Source organism: Falco punctatus (assembly GCF_963210335.1).
Source record: "Falco punctatus genome assembly, chromosome: 6".
Taxonomy (NCBI): Eukaryota; Metazoa; Chordata; class Aves; order Falconiformes; family Falconidae; genus Falco; species Falco punctatus.
In genome coordinates, this window is record NC_137585.1 from 10,865,451 (window position 1) to 10,884,274 (window position 18,824).

Below are 18,824 nucleotides of genomic sequence, written 5' to 3' on the forward strand. Positions count from 1 at the left end.
TCTCTATGCATCTATAATCCACCTCCTGTATTGCCAGGCATTTAAAACTAATTATAGGATATAAGTGTCATGCAGATGGTGAACTACAGATGCATTCTGTGATAAAAGACATTAGTAGTTAATGGATGAAAGCTATAGGGAGCTCCATCTAAGTGAGTTAATTTCAGTGATCATATAAACAAGTAGAGAGGCTTAAATATACCATACTTAATATACTAATGCCAGGAGACCAGACAGCTTTCCCTAAAATAACCCTCCAATTAGAGACTAGAATACATTTTGCAAAGATAAATTCTGATTTCAGTGTCCAGACACACACTTCTTATTGATGTCAATGATGTAGGTCCAATTCACAGCCATGTAAATAAATGCTGAACTTGCCTTATTTACAGAAGATGGGAAAAGAAAGATCTATCATAAAACTCAGTCTAATATAAAATGCTGCAAATGCCAATCTCACATAAGGCTGTCACTGCTGCAAGACAGCTAAGAAGCGGCAACTGCATGGGAATGCAGCTACAAAGTAATGGTAAAGAAAACAATAGGCATTATTCTCAGATTACACACTCGCTAGTGTATTTTTAGTGCATGCACTGTGTTACTGTGACTGAACCAGATACTGCTTTTCTTTGTTAATCCTTCAGTTTTAAAAAGCAGGCAAAGTAAAAAGACAGGGTAAAAAACCTTTCTCTTCAGCCTCCTTCCACCTCCCAGTCTATTCTAAGCCACAGGCTTGGTTTCCTCCAGTTCTAATAGAGCAGGTGCCGCTAACAAATCAGAATACAATCAAATAAGAGCTGCCAGTGTTTAACCCTCTATAATTTTATCACTGGCTTAATTAGAAATGAATGTACCTTCTTCTGTGCGAGATTCCTCTTGCACATGAACACAAAGCTCCTCCAGTTGCCACCTATAGCCTATACCACCATTGTTTCTGCATCCCTTCAGAAGACAGGACTGGAATGGCTTTGGTCCGAAATGTCTTGTTTTTGTACAAGCCAGGAACTCTTGTTCATTTAAAAGGAAAGATAAAGACCGAACGTCACATCCGTCTGATTCTCAAGACAATAGATTAAATTGCTATCGTGTAAATCAGTACCCTTAATTGCCAGAAAGTTACAATGAGGGGAAATGGGTTTAAAAACTTACATGACAGATAAGTCTTTGAAATATATTTTGCATGTGTATGTGTGACAAATCTCACTGGCTGAGCCAATAGGCAGCATATTTATTTGAAAGACTATTGTTAAAGAGGAATAGTAGGATGCTCCATACCTCAAAGACCACAGAGCCATGTAGTATTTTTTTCCTGTGAACAAGTGCTTTAAAGGGCAAAGAAGAAAAAAATTCAGAGCTAGTAATGACCTGATTTTGTTCCCCAGGTACAAACACATTTGAACTCTGTCACAGTCTATTAGATCAACACATTTGGTCCTTGCATTTGCAAATGTTTATAGAGGTACCCTCTGGAACAACACGTGGTAACAAGTTAATCATGTACCTACTTGTTTCCAGAGGTGGGCACAAGCTTTATGGGCGTATGTACAGCACTGGGAAAAAAAATGCAGAGCAGATGACATCTGACTTTATTTTCAGTGTTCCACGCTTCATATTTTCAATAGCTAGTAATAACAAAGGGGTCAGGAGCCAACACTTCTCCCCGTAATTCATATTTTGCCACGAGTTCACAGAATGAGGTCCTTCCTTTAAATGAAGAAAAACAATGCAAAACAACAAAAATATGTCTCCTGAGAGTCCCCAGCAGGCGTCTGTCTTGGGCATAAGCAATTCTGAGAATGAGCACTGTTCCTAGAAATCCCTGCACACTGTTCCTAGAAAACAAAAAAGAAAAAAAAATTATAACAACCTTACATTGTAATAGCATGATTTCTTACTGCAGGGAACTTCCTTAAGATTTCTACAGATGACTAGGTTGATGCTTGCACAAAGGCAATGGATTCTTCTTGAAACAATTTAGGTGTCCACCCAGGTTGAGGAGTTACAAATAAATCGTTAGCCATACTTACTTTGTCTTGTATGAACTTTGCATGACACCTGCGTGTTAAAATGCTGTAAGGCTGTGCTACAGCTACTGACTGACAGAAAGAAACACAGATCAAACTGTTTCTTTCCACATGAAAAACCAGAGAACAAGATTTTAAAACAAATGCTTTCCATCACAATCTCAGCCAGATGCTCCTGCCTTTTCGCCAGCAGCAGTAAGGTTTGCCCCACTCATGTTCACAGCAATGGAGGTTCTGATGCTGCTGAAATCTGCAGGCCAGGGGTTTATCCAGTCTAAACCTGACCTGACCCCACGGAGGAAGGAAAAAAAGTCTTTCACGTGAAACTGCCTTCAAGGCTGAAGTTACAGGTGAACAATAAGCAGAAACGGGGCAACAGAGACAACAGGCAAAATGCCTCTTGTTTTTCTCTTAGTCTCACTCCTGTGCTGGTTTCACACGAAGAGAGAGGAATAGCATTGGCTGGGAATCGTTCTCTCCTCTTGGATCCAGCTGCCAGCTCTCAGCAGGTCCTTCATAACTCTGAGTGCCTGGGCATTAGTGATCAGAGAGATGTTCTCAAAACCTTTCATTATGGGAAACCCAGCACTATTCATGATATGGGAAATAAGATCACCTATCACGATGGTCTTTTGTCTTCTCAGTTTTAATCCTTTCAGTGCATGAGCCCCAAATAAGTCACTTCATTTGGTAACCCTCTTGCAAATCTAAATCTAACAGGTAGCTTTGATTCATGCTTTTTTATCTGGCACATACAGAAGATAGAGTGAAGGTCCCTTAAAATATTCCTTAAACATAGAAACATTGCCGGGTTTGTTCCGCAGTGGTTTCTTTATTGTCATTATGAAACAGGGCCAGTTCTTCAACAATACAGGATTGTTTAGTCTGTAACTGTGATGGATGGTCGAAGTCTTCCTTTATTAGCTTTTGCACCGCTGCCTTCACACCCTGACAACCTTTATCTGGAGTACCAGCGAGGGGGTGCAAACTGCACAGAAGTCTGAGCCCATCAAAAGGTGCTTCAGAGAGCAGCGGGCTCGGGCGGGCAGGTTACTGACCTTGGGCTGAGCCTCTGAAGTCCACAAGCGCTTGTCTGCGTGATCAGAGCCTTGGTCTGCACCGGACAGCACTCACATTGCCAACATTTAATAGATGGTTCAGATTAGCCAGGCATCATGACACCTCCTAAGTGTCTTAGGGACCTTGGGGACATAGAAAAAATTAATTGAGATACACACCCAAAGAACAAATTCCTGTTTCCCTCGTGGCTCTGTTTTCTCCCCAAAAAAAGGAAATGGTAATTAAAGAGCGCATTATATCAGCTCTTGCACATTGTTCCATAACAAAGCTTAGTGATGCTAGGGTAGATCTGACATATAATTTTACAGATAATACATCTGAGACATAGGAGGAAATATGTAAAGGAGTATGCAGTATTGCTGGAAAGCCCCCTAGAGCCAGTTTCTGGAACAGATTAGGAAGGACTTCTGAGGAAAATTATCCATATCGCTTTTCATTGCTTTGTTCAAATAGTACCTCACATGCAACAAGTCCTATGTTTCCTAAGTTATAGAATAACATGTACCGAAGCACTAGATAGCATGTCACATTTATCATAGAGTTTGTCATGCAAATACTTCTGCAAAGTGCTTGTGTGATGAAACCCGCGATGCTGACTGTAGGAACAGTGATGAAACATACAGGGCCTGAATAACAAAAAATAGCCGGAATACCTTGATGTAGAGAAACTGGGAAACTAAAGCCTGGCAATACTGAATTTTGATTCCATGCTTAGGAACTGGAAAATTAGAATAGGCTATGGAAGCAACACAGGATGTCACTTCACGACTATTACAGCAGATGCTTGCATCTTTCAAAGAGAAATTAATCTTTCTTAAGGAAATTATACCAACAAGGTTCAGTAACTAAGATTTCTCTAAAATTATTTTTTAAGAGGGAAACAAGCCAATCTAGCATGTCAACACATAGATCTTAATAGAGCCAATATGAAGGCTTCAGCCTGATTCTGGCCCTGCTGTAAGCATACTGAAGTACTCTATTCTGGACAAAGTTTGTTTCCATAAGCATCACTTAATTTCCACAGGCAAAGGTATTGATTGCTTTTCTGAGGTCTAAAAAGTGTTCTTAGCATCTTGAGTAAACTGAAATTCCAAATACCACATCCTCAGATGGCACACAAAAATCCCGTGAAGGCTGGCATGTTTAGAAATGTAGGAAATGTTGAATCAGAAACCATGCCTCATGAATCAGCAGAAAGTTCTTAGGCAGAGACTCGTGGGGAAGGAAACCATGCTGCTTCATTGCTCAGAAGTGGTTTAAAAAGTGGAAGAATTACAGGAAATGGGTAAGGAAAAAAACAATACACACACACCCCAAAACATCATTGTGCCACCATAAATACAAAATACACTTTAATCTTCAATATTGGCTGTGCTTTTGGCCAGTCTCCCCCCAAAACAGTGAAATTCTTAAGAACAGATAAAGAAAAGGTAAAATGATGATTTGATTAGAGGCAGGAAGCAACTTCTCTGCCAGGGGAGGAAACTTCCAATCTTGGAAAAAAATCAGAGAAGGAAAGCATGAAGAGCATCTACCATATCATAAGTGACACAGAGAAGGGAAATAGGAAATAAAAATTCACCATTTCTGCCAGTGTAAAGGCTAGGAGAATTCTCAAGGAGCTGCCTTTAAAGCACATAACTGGAAGGCCTCAACACAGGTCACTGTGTCAAAAAGGAGTCACATAAATGAAGGACTGGCCCATCACATGTATGCCTCAAACCATGGGGATCAAATGATGAATCAGATAGAGCTTGTGGCTTAGAAAGTCTTTACCCTGTTGAGTGTTGGAAACAGGAAATCCCATCCTTTAATGTTACACTTCATTTCTTACAGCTCTTCCCTAAGCAACAGGTATTTGCCACCAGAATCCTACTTTTTGGTCCAAATAAACCCAAGACAGCACTCTTTATCCCAGTCTGTTGGAAAGGATGTCTCAGTGGTTTTTCACAACTGAGGTTCATATCAACTTTTCCATTAGCGACACAACAGTGAAACTCAGCATAACAACAAATAAGCTAAAATAAGAATAATTGCAAATAGTTCTGAAAATAAGAGCATCCCATGACAGTTCCTGAAAGCCCAGAGCAGCAGGCCAGAAGAAGCACAGGACACAGTCTTAGCAAAGTTACTTCTACATCCCCTCCTACCTTCACCATGCCCAAGGAAAAAAAAGAGGAAAAAAAAAAAAAAAAAGGCTACAAAAATACCTCAGAAAACCCCAAAAATCTAAGAATATCAGCTGGCAAAGTCCACATAACCCTGTATTCAAACCCTTTCTTTGGAATATTTAAGCTACTGTACTCCTTTGAGGAAAAAGCCAAGGTAGATGAACAAAGTATGCTAGTACTGAAATCGAACATTGACATTGCCCATGCAGAAAGTCCTTAAATGAGGTTTATTTTACACAATTTTCACTGACACATTTTAAGGGCATAAGTAAGGGTAAGGAAAATAAAGCCAGTTACAGGTATTCAAGAGGAAGGACGACATGCAGACAGCTGTAATGGCCAAAACAGCAAACTAGACATGCACTAGCAGCACAGTACAGTGCCAGAAGTAAAGGATACTCATCAGGGCTGCCCAGAAGGCTGCCCCGTGTCCCTGAGCAGTGCCTGCTCGCTCTTGGAACGGCACATCACCCCTCCGCTGTTCCTCTGTCATACTGAGGGACTCCTCAGCAAGGCAAGACGGATGGCTAACCTGCATCGCAACAAGAAAGCCAGAGCCACGATCTCCCCCCATGGCAGCTGCCTGAACAGGACTGTATTTGTTGCACACGGAATTGTAAAATACATTTCAGCAAGTAGTAGCAGAATACATTTCTCTGAAATGCCCCAACAGCCTATTTGGAAAACAAAACAGTGCCATTGGCTCTAGACCCATATGAATTGCAGGGACTTTGGTGCATTTTTGGGGTCATCAGTGCTCAGTTCCTTCTGGCACAGTAAGTGATAGACAGTTTAAAAAAAGACACTTCACAGAGAGGATGGGACGCACCAACCACTGACATTTTGTATGTGCAACCCCTCAGCCTCCAGACATCTTTCCACATGCTGGGAAGTTCACAGGGCAAAACGAACACTGGGGCATTCTCCCTACTAACTATGCAACCCACCAGAGAAGGGCGTTATTAAAGACAATCCTTCTTACTACCAGCTGAACTCCTTCCCTAATAGCAAGTTCACAGGATTTCCAATTTCACAGCCTTCCCTGGGGTTATCTTTTGAGTCATCCAAGCTTAAAGGACCTTGGGCTGTAGCAAGTGAGGCAAGGCTCTTTGGTGCTACCCTGTACGCAGCACTTCAGCATAGCTGCCAGGCCACCAGACTACAAGCCTGCCATGTAGCAGCCTGCCACGGGGGCTTACGAGCCAAGGTACATGCTGTAAGCCCAGCGACCTGCAGCACAGTGCCAAAGCAAAATATTCCCCCTCCCGTACAATTGCCCTATAGTCTCTCTAAGGAATAACAATACTATAGCTGAAGGACGATATCTTCAGCTGATGCCAACTGGTACTGCTCTGCTGAAGTCAGTGGCACTACTCTAGTCTGTGCTAGCTGAAGAGCCAAAAGCCTCATAAATTTGCATTACATTACAAAGCGTTACTAGGAAATGAATGAAAGGGTAGGGGAGAGATTATTTTTCTCATGGTTTATGGACAATTTATCCCTTACGTAAGTTAGGTGTATATCCTCAGGGTGATACCTGACTAGACACTAACACAAGTCTCAGCATTCCCAAGAAGGGGACACTGCTACGGCAGAACCACACAGCCTGGGAGGGGATTGCTTGTTTTCAGTCCCCTCCTGTAAGAGTCTCGAAGCAGTTGCTCACTGCTTTTTCTTTTTTTTCTTTTTTTTTTTTCTTTTTTTTTTTTTTTGTTTTTCTGCTTGTTAATGTCATAAACTTCCATCCCTAGGTTGAAATTCCCTACATACAGGGAGTCAGCCAAAGCAAATTCAACAATATCCCACTCCCCCATCCTGGAATTCTGGTTTTCATATTCCCTTTTTTTTTTTTCCCCCCAACTAGTCAAAACTCTACCTTTATAGTTCTACGCAGTGTACTTACAGGCATAAGATCTTCTAAGCAGCGTACTCAATGCCTATATGCTATTCATTTTACAAAGTCCACAGTTACCCTGTGGGATGCTTTCTATTCACCTAGCCTGTTCCAGATAAAAAAACATTTCGGCATCCGCATCATTTCTTAACATCAGCACTGACATCAGACACTAACCAGACAATCACCACAATATCACCATTAGGCTGCTGAAGAAAAAAAACAAAACAACAAAACAACCATACAAGGTGAGGGAATTTTTCCATTAAGATAATAAGAGAAAAAGAGAGTCTGAATTCTGTCATCATGCCAGTTTTCAAAAAACATGCTTTGAAAACAGTTAATCCCTCCCTCTGGGATTAAATTTGTCCAAATGCCTTGCTGCTAAAATGCCTTTAAATGAAACCATGAAGAATATGACTAGCTAACACTTCTGGTCCTGGGACTGTGGAACAGTTGCAGTAACAATTCACCTTACAACATCATATATGCAGTAGAGTAATTCATTACTAAATTAGCCAAAGTCACCCTTAGATACACACCAAGATCTCCAAATGTCATATGGAAAATATCCTCAGTTGGTCATTTAACTGCAATATCTAGGGTTTGGAAAGCTTCTAAGATTTAGAGTTTAAAAAGAAAAAAAAAGGTCACCCTTGATTGATGATCCTGGAGCAAAGGCAGGAGGAGGTCAACAGAAATGTAGCTCTGAGCGGACATCAGACAAAATAACCCCACCACTATGCTCTCCACTCAGGCAGGAAGGGGTGGAATCAAAGTCTAAATTAATAATAATTAACCCCAAAGTGATTAAGGACCATGAATGCATGCACGTACAAATACACATTGATGTACGCACCCACTTGCACATATCCACCGATTACATCTGCTCTGACAGGAAAACATTAATGTACTGAGAAAGGAGCAGAAGCAAACAGGTATGGCCAAAAGACAGGACCCTCTTAGGGTGGGTAGACAGATGGAGAGAAAAAAATAAATAAAGGAAAGCCACCTTTCTCACGTGTGTGTTCTTACAACTAATATCTTGATTTGTTATTCTTACAGAAAATGTCTATTTTGAATCACCGATCTTGTGTCATGCTTTTGTTTCTAAAAACCAGTTGCCTGTCAGTATAAATCCACTTATTTCAGCAGTTATGAAATTAGAAACAAAAGCCATGGTTCGCCAGATGAGATTTAAATAGTGTAAGTGGTTATTTTTGCAGACTGAGGACTTGCCATTACAGAATGGAGCAAAGATGCTGTGCTGCTGCTGCACAGTTTGAGAAGCAGTTTCATCCCTGTCCCCTTCTGTACTAAGATAGAAACAACACATTCTGTATTTGCATCATGAGTGTGTAAGCAAGGATAAATCAAATGACATCTTCTGCCAGACACAGGGCTGGTCTAAGGTCCGAGAAGGTTTACTAATGATGGTGTTTACTAATGACAGACTTCCTGCAAGAGCACAAGTTTCCATCCCGGGTCGCAACTGTTAAACACCTTCCTTCCCACTGCCCAACTGAGACAGCATCCAAAGCCAGCTGAAGCTTCTGTGTTCAAGGCTGACCCCTGTAGGATTGTCCTAAATTAATTATTGTTCAAACTAGAATACCACCACGGTTTATTTAACGTTTCAACCCAATACAACTGTTAGTAAACTCTTCCAACAATTAATGCCACACCATGTTAAAATACATGCTCTAACCTGGGTCTCAGCTAGCCCAGATGCAGTCTTCAGACAGTGGATTATATGAAAGCTTAAGAAACATCTGTTATCATGTTTTCTCCATGTACCTGCCTGAACAGAGAGTTCAAGCCAGTTCCCCACCATCCACTTAGTAAGTTAAATCAGCTGAGCTCCCAGATTTTCTCCCTAAAGCACAATTCTCCCCATTTTAAATGGTTTTCATGGCTCATCTCTGTCTCCAGAGACCAGAACTAAAGCCAAGTTTAACCCTAACTGCTGCTAGCCCTACGAATACAGCATTGCCCTTCTGGCCTGTGTGCCTCCCTCCCCTCACCAGCATCTTCGACCAGCTCACCACGTCAGATAGCATAAGGCAGAGTCCTGACAGCTTCCATCTCTACCAGAAACAAACCTTCTCACGAGGGTGATTATCATTTGGCCGCACACAACCACGTGTGATGAGATGAGCACTCTGTTGTTGGGTTTGTTTGGGTTTTTTGCATGATTCCAGGTTTTCTAGTCACCCAAGTGATGTTATCGCAAATCTTAAAGGTGCCTAAATACGTTGTATTAATACTATCTGCCAAAGTTGTGATTTCATCAAAGATTTATACGGTTTGTTAGACATGATCTGGTTTTCATAAAACCACCAAAATGCACAAAAACCTAAAGCAGCATAACGTAACTACTAATCTATCCAACTCCTTCCTATAATTTATAAATAATATAAATTATTTGGCCTTAATGGTTTAAAATATCTGACTTGCATTTACAATGACATTTAGCAAGAGAATGCTAGCTGTTAGCTGCCCTTGTAAGTAATGAACAACAAAAAAAATATTCACTTTATGATTTCCTAATGAAAGAAAAAAAATCACATCATAATTTCCTAATGAAAACTCTTCATATTCAGTACAAGTTATTTTGACATAAAACCAGCTTATATTAGTGCTGTCAAAGTACAGGTGACCAGAAATACCGATCAGCAAGGGGCACCTTATCCATTAAAACATTTTTTTTTCCATTTATTTCAATTTTGCTGGGACTTCAACTTTCATATCTCTACCAGAGATTCAATGCCTATATTCATATTAGCCTTCACTTCATAAAATATTTATACATGCTTTCAGGCCCATTGACTTAGATTCTTTTCTGAATATGGGCTACAAACAGGAGATTTCTCTGACTAAATGCTGCTATACCCTTCCTAGTGTCAGGAAACTTCCGCCACAAAACATTTCCAAAAGATGAGCAAGGGTGTTATGAATTAAACCAAACTGCACAGAGATGCCAGTTCCCATTGAAGAAGAGGGAGTTTCTGAAGGTCTCCACCAGGAAAAGTAGTCCCAAAATGGAAGTCTTGGTCCATGAAAGTTCATTACACTCACTGCACTAAGTAAAGCCAGGATTTTACCTGAAATGCTTATTCCTTTTTTTTTTTTTTTAAATCACTTTTGAAAGAGAAAGGCTGTGCATGGATGTGACTTCTACTTAGCTCTTTTTTATAATGCCAAGCAAGAAACAACTCTAAGAACAAGCAGATAGTTAAGACGAAGTCACGTGTTTCTCTTTCTGAAACACTGATTTACCCTAGTACAAGACAGAGCATGTTACTCATTGTGGAGGACAATTAAGTCGCAGAAACATTCACTGCTCCCTGGGAACAATTGGCACCATTATGTGATCAACAAATCTGTTTTATGTGCATTCCCCACCACCACCCTTTTTTTCCTGCAGTCATCTAACATAAGCACAGGGGATGGAAAAAAAACCCACACCACTACAATCTCAGATTGTCAAATTTCCCTCTAGCTTCTGTTTTTTCTTCTCCTACTAGGATACAGGACATATCCAAAAATCAAAAAAATACAAGAACTATGAAATTCTGCAAAAATACTTAGTTCTTTCTCATACGCCTTGCTGATTTTTTTCTAACATCCAAGATTAGCATTTACAGGATTTTCTTCAGAAACACGAAGGTTAGAGATTTACTTCAAGATGAAAACCACAGCTGAGATATTCAAAAGAGCTCTCAATCCCTGTATTTGGCAAAATTAGGGAATTTATCTAAACTGCATTAAACATTAAAAACTAAAAATACCCTCCAAATTTAACCTGAGCACTTTGTTTTAACAAAAAGACATGGGTCAAGCAGTCTAATTTTTTCCATTTGACTGCGACAAAATTGTGCAAAAATTACATTCTAATAAAAGTTTAGTTTTTAAACAGCCTCAAAGCTGAGAGCTACCTTGGGCTCACTATTTTGCAAGCTCTTTTCCAATGATTTTATCTTTACAACAAGAACAACAAAGACTGCATCTTGCTTATCCATTTTTGATTGCTTGACATAATACTAGCCATAAATTGGTCTGAAAACATGAAACAGTTAAAAATTATGCTTACTTTCTGTATCAAACAAAATTAATAAAAATATATTCTTTTTTCCTTCCCTTGATTAGCAGAAAAATGCACGGTATTTAGAGAAACAGTGCCTGAGAATTTATGTAAGCACAGATACATCTGTAATTTTTTGTTTATTTGCTTTTTACTTTTGTTCACATCCTTCTTCTGTTTAGTTTTCCCTATTCACAGCACAGGCTCAGCACCCTCCTTGCTGGTTTCGAAGACATGTGTGGGAACAGTTCTGGAAATACTCAGGTCCTAATGTACATACAAAAGTGAGGTATTGACCCCAGCAGCCTGACAAGCTTTCCAGAAGGTGAGATCAAGCATGGATATATAGAGATATCAGGAAGGTTAGGGCAGGTTTTACAGCATATAGGAAATGGGCAAAAGTCAAGTTTAATTTGAATCTAGTGGGCTGAGAGAAGACAACATCCACCGCTCAGTCTCGGTGTTCAGGTTGATTACCACAACGCTTGCAGTGTCTTTCTCACACTTCCCCATTTCACCTTTCAACACAGGGCATCATATCTTCTTCCCTCAATTTTCAATCACAAAAGGAACGCCAAAGGTTTCCAAAAGTTAACTCAACTTCAGCTATTTTACTTTAATAGAGACTATTTAATTAACATGCTGTGACATCCATTCTTTTACGTACATTCATCCTTCTATGTATTACTCTCATTATTTTTTGTCCTTCTTCCCCCGGTTATGAGAAACACAACCCAGGTCATGTCATCGCTCTCAGACCCTGGGGAGGGCAGGAAAGCAGAGATGTGCAGTAGGTATCGTAACAGGTGCCACTGCTAATTGCACAAAAATAATTTTATAGCAATTACAGCGATGGCAGAAGTGCCAAAACTGATATCAGGGAGGTTTTTTCCTCATTTATAAGCAGTAAACATTCAGTATTTTAATTAACACCACAAGCCAAATAAATTAATTGCTGCTTTAATGTGTAGAACCATCAATTACTCTATACAGGATAGTGGCAAAAAGGCAGAACTTCTCTGTTAGTAGAAGGATTTGAAAATGGTTTCGACTATTATAAGACATAGTATACACATTTCTTTGGGTGAACAAAAAAAAGGGTACCTTTAAATTATCTAAACCACTGCATTTTAAATCAGGAGCACAGCTACATCTCATTTATTAAAAGACAATATGAAACTTAGTTCTTATAAGCACACACAGATTTGCTTCCAGACGCAAAAGCATTGAGCCAATTACACGTAACTAGAAGTGGAAACACGTCCCACAGCAAGTGTTTTATTCATAAAGACTTCCATTATAGACCCCCTAGGAGCATCTACGAGACCACTGACAGACCAGTGTCCCATTATGTTAAGTGATGTACAAACACAGGACAAAACACTCTGCCCAAACCTGAAGCATCAGTCGGAAGACCACAGCACGAATGCTTGCGCAGGGTAGTTATGCTTTTTTTACAGATCATTGAGCAGACCTTCACATAGTTCAGGATTTACTAGCTTTACAAGTAAATTAAGCTTTAAATATTTTAACAGTACTTTTAGTTATTTCTAGCGTCATAGTCTAATATTTGTAACTCAACTCAGAGCAAAAAGGCCTGTTCAGAGAAGACGAACAATGTAAGCATTCCTCAAAGAAAAGCTGAAAAGCACTGAAACCTGATTTTCCAATAACTAGCACTAGCAAGAATAATACTAGCACCAGTAACTGCAAAATTACAAACATGGGCTAAAACTCACCTAAAGTCCCTCTGGAGACTTAAGATGAAAAACAGCCAGCTGCCACATTTGTTAAGTAACAGAAAGCAACCTGTACACCACGTTCATAGTGCTCCCCTGTTGTGGACAGGCTTTTTAGTATATATATATATATTCATATAAATAAATATATATTTAGCATATAGCGACAGGACAAGTAGTGATGGTTTTAAACCGAAAGAGGGTAGATTTACACTAAATATTAGGAAGAAATTCTTTACTGTGCAGGTGGCGAGGCACTGGCACAGGTTGCCCAGAGGAGCTGTAGATGCCCCATCCCTGGGAGTGTTCAAGGCCAGGTTGGATGGGGCTTGGGACCAGGCAATCTTTAGGGTCCTTTCCAACCCAAACCATTCTATGATTGGTACAAAGCTCTTTGTTACAATTAAACTACAGAAGGGCTCTGTCCTGAAGCAGTGGTTCTAAGGTACTGAACTGAAGTTCATGATGGGACCAGGCTCTTCCAAATCTCTTGGCCTCTAGTTGATGGCTGGGGATTAACAGCACTGGAAACGAAAATTCAAAATTTCCTAGAGGGATGTATTTTAAGCCTGATTATCAGCCTTATTTAAACTGTATTTATATACTTATTTTAATATACATTTATGGCCAGTTTTAACCAAATTGTGTTCTTACATGTCTAATGAGTATCAGCAGCCTCACACGGCAGGGGTCAAATATTGTCCCCAGCAAAGGAAAAACCAAGCACCCGCTCCGCAGTTACCAGCATTCCCTCAACTACAAACCAGCCGATGCTTTTCCCTGATGGTAGCAGTGAACACAGGAGGGAGGGGGAAGTCCATGCTCTGCAGGGTGGCTTAGGTGACAGCAGGAGGGGCAACACGTGGAGGTCAGAGAAGGGAGAGGGAGGGAGAGAAGCTGGGAAGAAGATGCAGGGGCAGAGGCTACAGATCTGTAGGGCTTTTAACTCTCACTATTCCCAAAACTATTTCTATATGTATAGACTTTTTTTTTAATGTTCCATCTGGATAATCTGATGTGGGATTTGCAAAGTTCCTGTCCTGCCTCCTGATTGAAAGGACAGGCATTTCCAGGCTTTGAGCTTCTGCACTGTTAGACCTGTAAAAATTCACAATCTGGGGATGTCTGAGGTAACTGGGAAACAACATTTTTGCCATTTAGAAGATTTTTCATTTCCAAAATGCTTTCATCCCAATTTGGGAGGCTTCCTAGATGCCTTAGATCTCCCTGCTCCACAACAGCCTAATCAAGCAGTATGCTGAAAAACAAGGGAATTGGCCAAGGGGAGAGATTGATACCTAAACCAAAGGTGCCACAGGTATAACGTATCTTCCAATGAACTAGGATTTTCCAAAGACAATGGTAGAAGACCTCTGATCAGCTGTACTGAAAACTCAGGAACCACAGCTCCCGTCAAACAGTACTGTTACTGCCTCTCCTCATCAATTAATTTGCTTAGTGGGTAATGCAGCAGGAGAACAAGGAGTCTGTTTGAAGGACTCTCAGTGGGGACAAAAGAAGGCTTGTGACCTTACCCAGAAATGTCACTCGGCCACACAGGAAGATAAATCTGATGAAGACGTTCTGGGCAGAATAATGCTCAAAACAGTTTGCAGTCTGGATTTATCTGGTTGTTGCCGAGCAGTACAGTGGCATAAAAGAATGTATGTACTACTCACATAATTTATCCCAATACAGTGAAAAAGTGTGATGGCAGGCTGATCTGCTACAGACCACCATCTTATCAGATGCCCATAAGGAGCAGAACAGGACCTTGATGGTGGCTTGGCTGTAGGAACTACCAAGGGCATGACCAAGGATGCTGACCAATACTGTTCACTATTTTTTATGCTACTGCTGTCTACAGGTAACTTTTTTTTCATCTTTTACTTACGCTGTAAATTATCTGAAGCTTGCACCTCATTCCTATTCGCAATTTGTACAGCACTTAGCAAAATAGAGATGGGGTCCACCACTCTGCATTACAAATAGCAGCAGCACCACACTGGGGGTGGGGTGGTATAAAAAAACCAACAAATATAAATCAAAACTGAGCTCTACCAAATGCACTGAACTTGTCGAGTTTAATCCCATGGAATGGAGGGAAGGTAAAGCCTTTGCAAGTGATGAAAGACACATTCATACCTAGGTTAGAGTTTACAGCAATCAAGGAGCTAATCACACAACTGACATAAATCCTAGTCTAGACAAAGCTTTGTACACTGAAAGGGGTAAAAACACAGTGCAATGGCATGGAAGACAGCTTCATGCCCTTCTGTAATGAGGGCTGAGATCATTTCAGCTAAGGTTAGAGATTTTGAGCACCAGAAATTCATGCTGACTTCCACTGTCTTAACAGTTTACTGTGCCTTTTAAGCACACAGTCTAAGTTCAAAGCCCCTCAGATACAGATCTACCAGACCCACGCCAGTTATTTACAAAAGTCATTTTGCATATTTGGGTCCGAACTGATGCCAGCATTTGTTAGCTACCGTGTGACAGTGAGAACATGCCGGTCCTCGACCCTATTTTCTAGAAGTCCTTCACAACCTTATGCACCAGGTCAGCCAGTCCCCTGCTAATTGCTCCCTCCAACCATTTTAATGAATATGCACATCCTATGATGTGGAAAACAGCAGAAACGGTGTTGCACTAGGTGAGAAGTAGATTAGGATGCACTAGCAGAGTAGGAGATTAAGAGACAGGGAAAGAACAAGCATGCAGCCAAGGCAGTGTGTGCCCCACACAGTCACCAGAGGAACCAGAGACTCCAAAATCTTCAGCCAGTGTTAAACAAGCATCCTGAAAAATTTTTTTAAATAATGTGCACATCTGTAGAAAAAAAAAAAAAAGTACTTTTAAAAATTATTCATTGAAAGATAAAGATGTGCAGCAATTACTTGCTCCCAGGGCTAACTCTGGTTAAAGAAATCTCCAGAAACCAGGGACTAACACAAGGTTAAGCAGTATAAATGCAAACTGCTGAGAAGTGAGAAATGCAGAGTTAAAGACTGCTTTGTGAGGAGGTATCTTAAATCCATCCTGCTCAACGCGAGGCAGGAATAAATCTAAACTTGTATTGCTGCTGTTATACAGGCTGCCTAGCAATTATTTCTGGCCTCCAGAATAGACCATTTCTACCACAGTAAGAGAGGAGCACGGGGCAGGAGGCAGCACTGCAAGTCCAGCCCCAAGCTCCCCAGAATGCTGGGTCCAGCTGTACTCACCAGCAGAGGGAATAATGAGGAGGCTGGCAAGGAGGAACAATAGGTTGTGTATCTTCCAAAATGCAAACACACTGTGTTTCCATAGGGAGTTACATTCTGAGGGCTTTCATCCGTCAGATGCCATGACTATCCTCCCTGCATCCTTGTCTTTCCTACCCCTCAGCCTGTATTACTCTTCTGCAACTTCTGCTGCCATAGAACCAGTCTTGCTGTGGTAAGTATCTCGGCAGACCTTCAGATGCAAGGAAAACATCCTTTCTGACAGGCACAAGCCCTACGATATCATGAGGCCACATACAGCAAGGGCAGGATTAAATCCGAAGTTTATTAATACCGATTTTGGGCAAAGACTCTACCCATATACAATGCTAACTTTTCCAGCTCAGGATGTGTCAGAGTAGGGTTGCTCTAAAGCACAACTATATTTGCTGTATATCTGGTATGATCAGATGCCAGTGTACTAAAATAAAAATGTCTTCAAACTTTAAAATTTAATTTTCCTAGATTTATTTTTGGCACTGATTCACCACTGATACTAGCATCACTGTGATGAAAGATGGCAAGTTACATTATTCTAACTGCGCAAATACAGTTCAAACTGTTTGTCTCTGGGAATTATTTTTTTTAATGCACTTTTAAGTATGAAGACTCAAAATGACAAGAACACACCTGGATTTTCATCCAGCGGGAAAGTACCTACTGAGCTGCTTCTGTCTGTGCTGAGAAGCCCTTGAAATGAAAACAAACGAACCACAAATCACACTAATGGGACGGCTGTCACTTCTGGATTCAACCATAGAAATGAAATATAATAGGGGGAAAAAAATATTGGCTTTATTCCCAGACACAAAAAGTAAATCATCTGCGGAGAGAATGACATTCCTCTCCTCCCCTTCATCCCAAACCAGACATCAGATCTATGGAAGTGAGTATACAGAAACTTTCCACCTTTTGACAATCCAACATAAAAAAGGAAAGAAAAGAGAAAACAAACAAACAACAACAACAAAAAAAAAACAACAACAAAATAGCTGTAAATGCTTTGGAGACTACACATATCTATTAAATATACGATAAAATCATCTGCAAAATTGAGCGGCTTCCTGAAGTTAAACAGCAAAACATGTAACCTCGGCAATACCAGGAATCTCAGTTCAGCTGTAAATTTCCACAGGTTCCTTGGAGAAACTAGGGGGGTCCACATAGAAGGCTTTTTGTGAAAATATGTATTCTGTACACACAGACACATCTGAGGACTGCAGTATTGTCAGTTTCCTGACCTGGTATCTCAAGGTGGACACCTAAAACAATATTAAGATTCATGACCTCTTAAGTCCCTGCCTGGGCTCCGCAGCACCTTGGGAAGCACGGTCCCACCTCCGTCCCCCTGACTGACCCAGGTCACAGCAGCCAAGGCAAGGCAAAGAGTTGCCCCCTCTCAGATGTGTGGCCACAGACTTTTAAAGGACCAGAATGTATTAAATGGCAAATAAACTAGTAATAATACCCATCACAAATATCATATCATTATGGCTTTTTAGCCTTCTATTTGTACTGTCTAATCCCAGGCTTGAGCCCATGTCCTGTGAAGCCTAGGTAGAATCAAGCACTTAAACACGACATATATGCAAGTGTCCATTCCTATTTAGGCACCAAAATGACCTCGAATTAGCAGCAGAGACTTTTTGAAATATGCATTTCTAATCCAGGTACTCAAACGGGATGTGGGACTTCCCCAACAGCTTTGCTACCAAGTGGCAGCTGAGCCATGGAAAACCCAGCTTGCACATGGTTGTTACCTCTGCCGTCAGAAAAGAACAGTTGTGTACTTGGCACTCTCAGCCTTCTGAAGAATATATTCCAGTTCTTCAGAGCTCTGGTATCTGGCAGATTTTCAGTATCATATACTTGCTGACTGTCCTAGTGTGCTGCAGGATAATGCTGAATTATGAACCCAGCCCTTTCCACAAAGTATTCCCGTATTCTTTTCAAAAGATTTCCCTCCTCCACCCAGAAAGTTAAAGAAACCTCGCTATGGAAATACCAAGTTCATGTTTTAGCTAAAAAGGAGTGCGAAGCAGGGAGAGTAGTGGTTTAAGGAGAGAAAAGGGACACGCCAGCAGCCCTGATGAGAAGTCAGAGCAGGGAGGGTGGTGAGGCCACATGGAAAAAAGCTGTGCCTCTCATCCTTCCCATGAAAAGAACTGAGCAAAGTGATCAGGAAACCCCAGTGCTCAGGTCAGAGGTGAGCAAGAGAAGCATGAGTCTGGAGGAAGCAAAAGAGCTCAAGGTAAGCAAGTACACAACAAGTAGGTTAAAAAAAAATACTAAAAAACCAAAATGGATCAAAAATCAGATGGACATTTACTGTAGCACTGCCTCTTACAGGCTGAGTGATAGTTCCTATGCCCTAAACATTAACAGCTTGGGATGAACACAGGGAACATTTTTTTTAAAACTCAAGATAACCTGGTAGCCACCTGCTACTGGGCTGGCCCATTCTTCTCTGGCAGCTCTGCACTGGAGAGAATTTAAGGGATGCAATGGGTGGCTAAGTCAAGAACGGGAGCAAGAAAAGTTTTTCCTAAGGAAATTACACAGCTGG

At 40.8% G+C, this 18,824-nt stretch overlaps 1 protein-coding gene across 1 annotated transcript in view; it reads right to left on the bottom strand.

The window, feature by feature from the left end:
• The window catches only part of VWF (von Willebrand factor), a 143,112-nt gene extending 142,134 nt beyond the window's left edge, over positions 1-978 (bottom strand). Inside the window, exon 1 of the mRNA XM_080391421.1 lies at positions 855-978. Coding sequence (XP_080247547.1) covers positions 855-884 — 30 coding nt within the window. The 5' untranslated portion in view covers positions 885-978. The remainder of the gene's footprint in view (positions 1-854) is intronic.
• Positions 979-18,824: the final 17,846 nt, after the last annotated feature.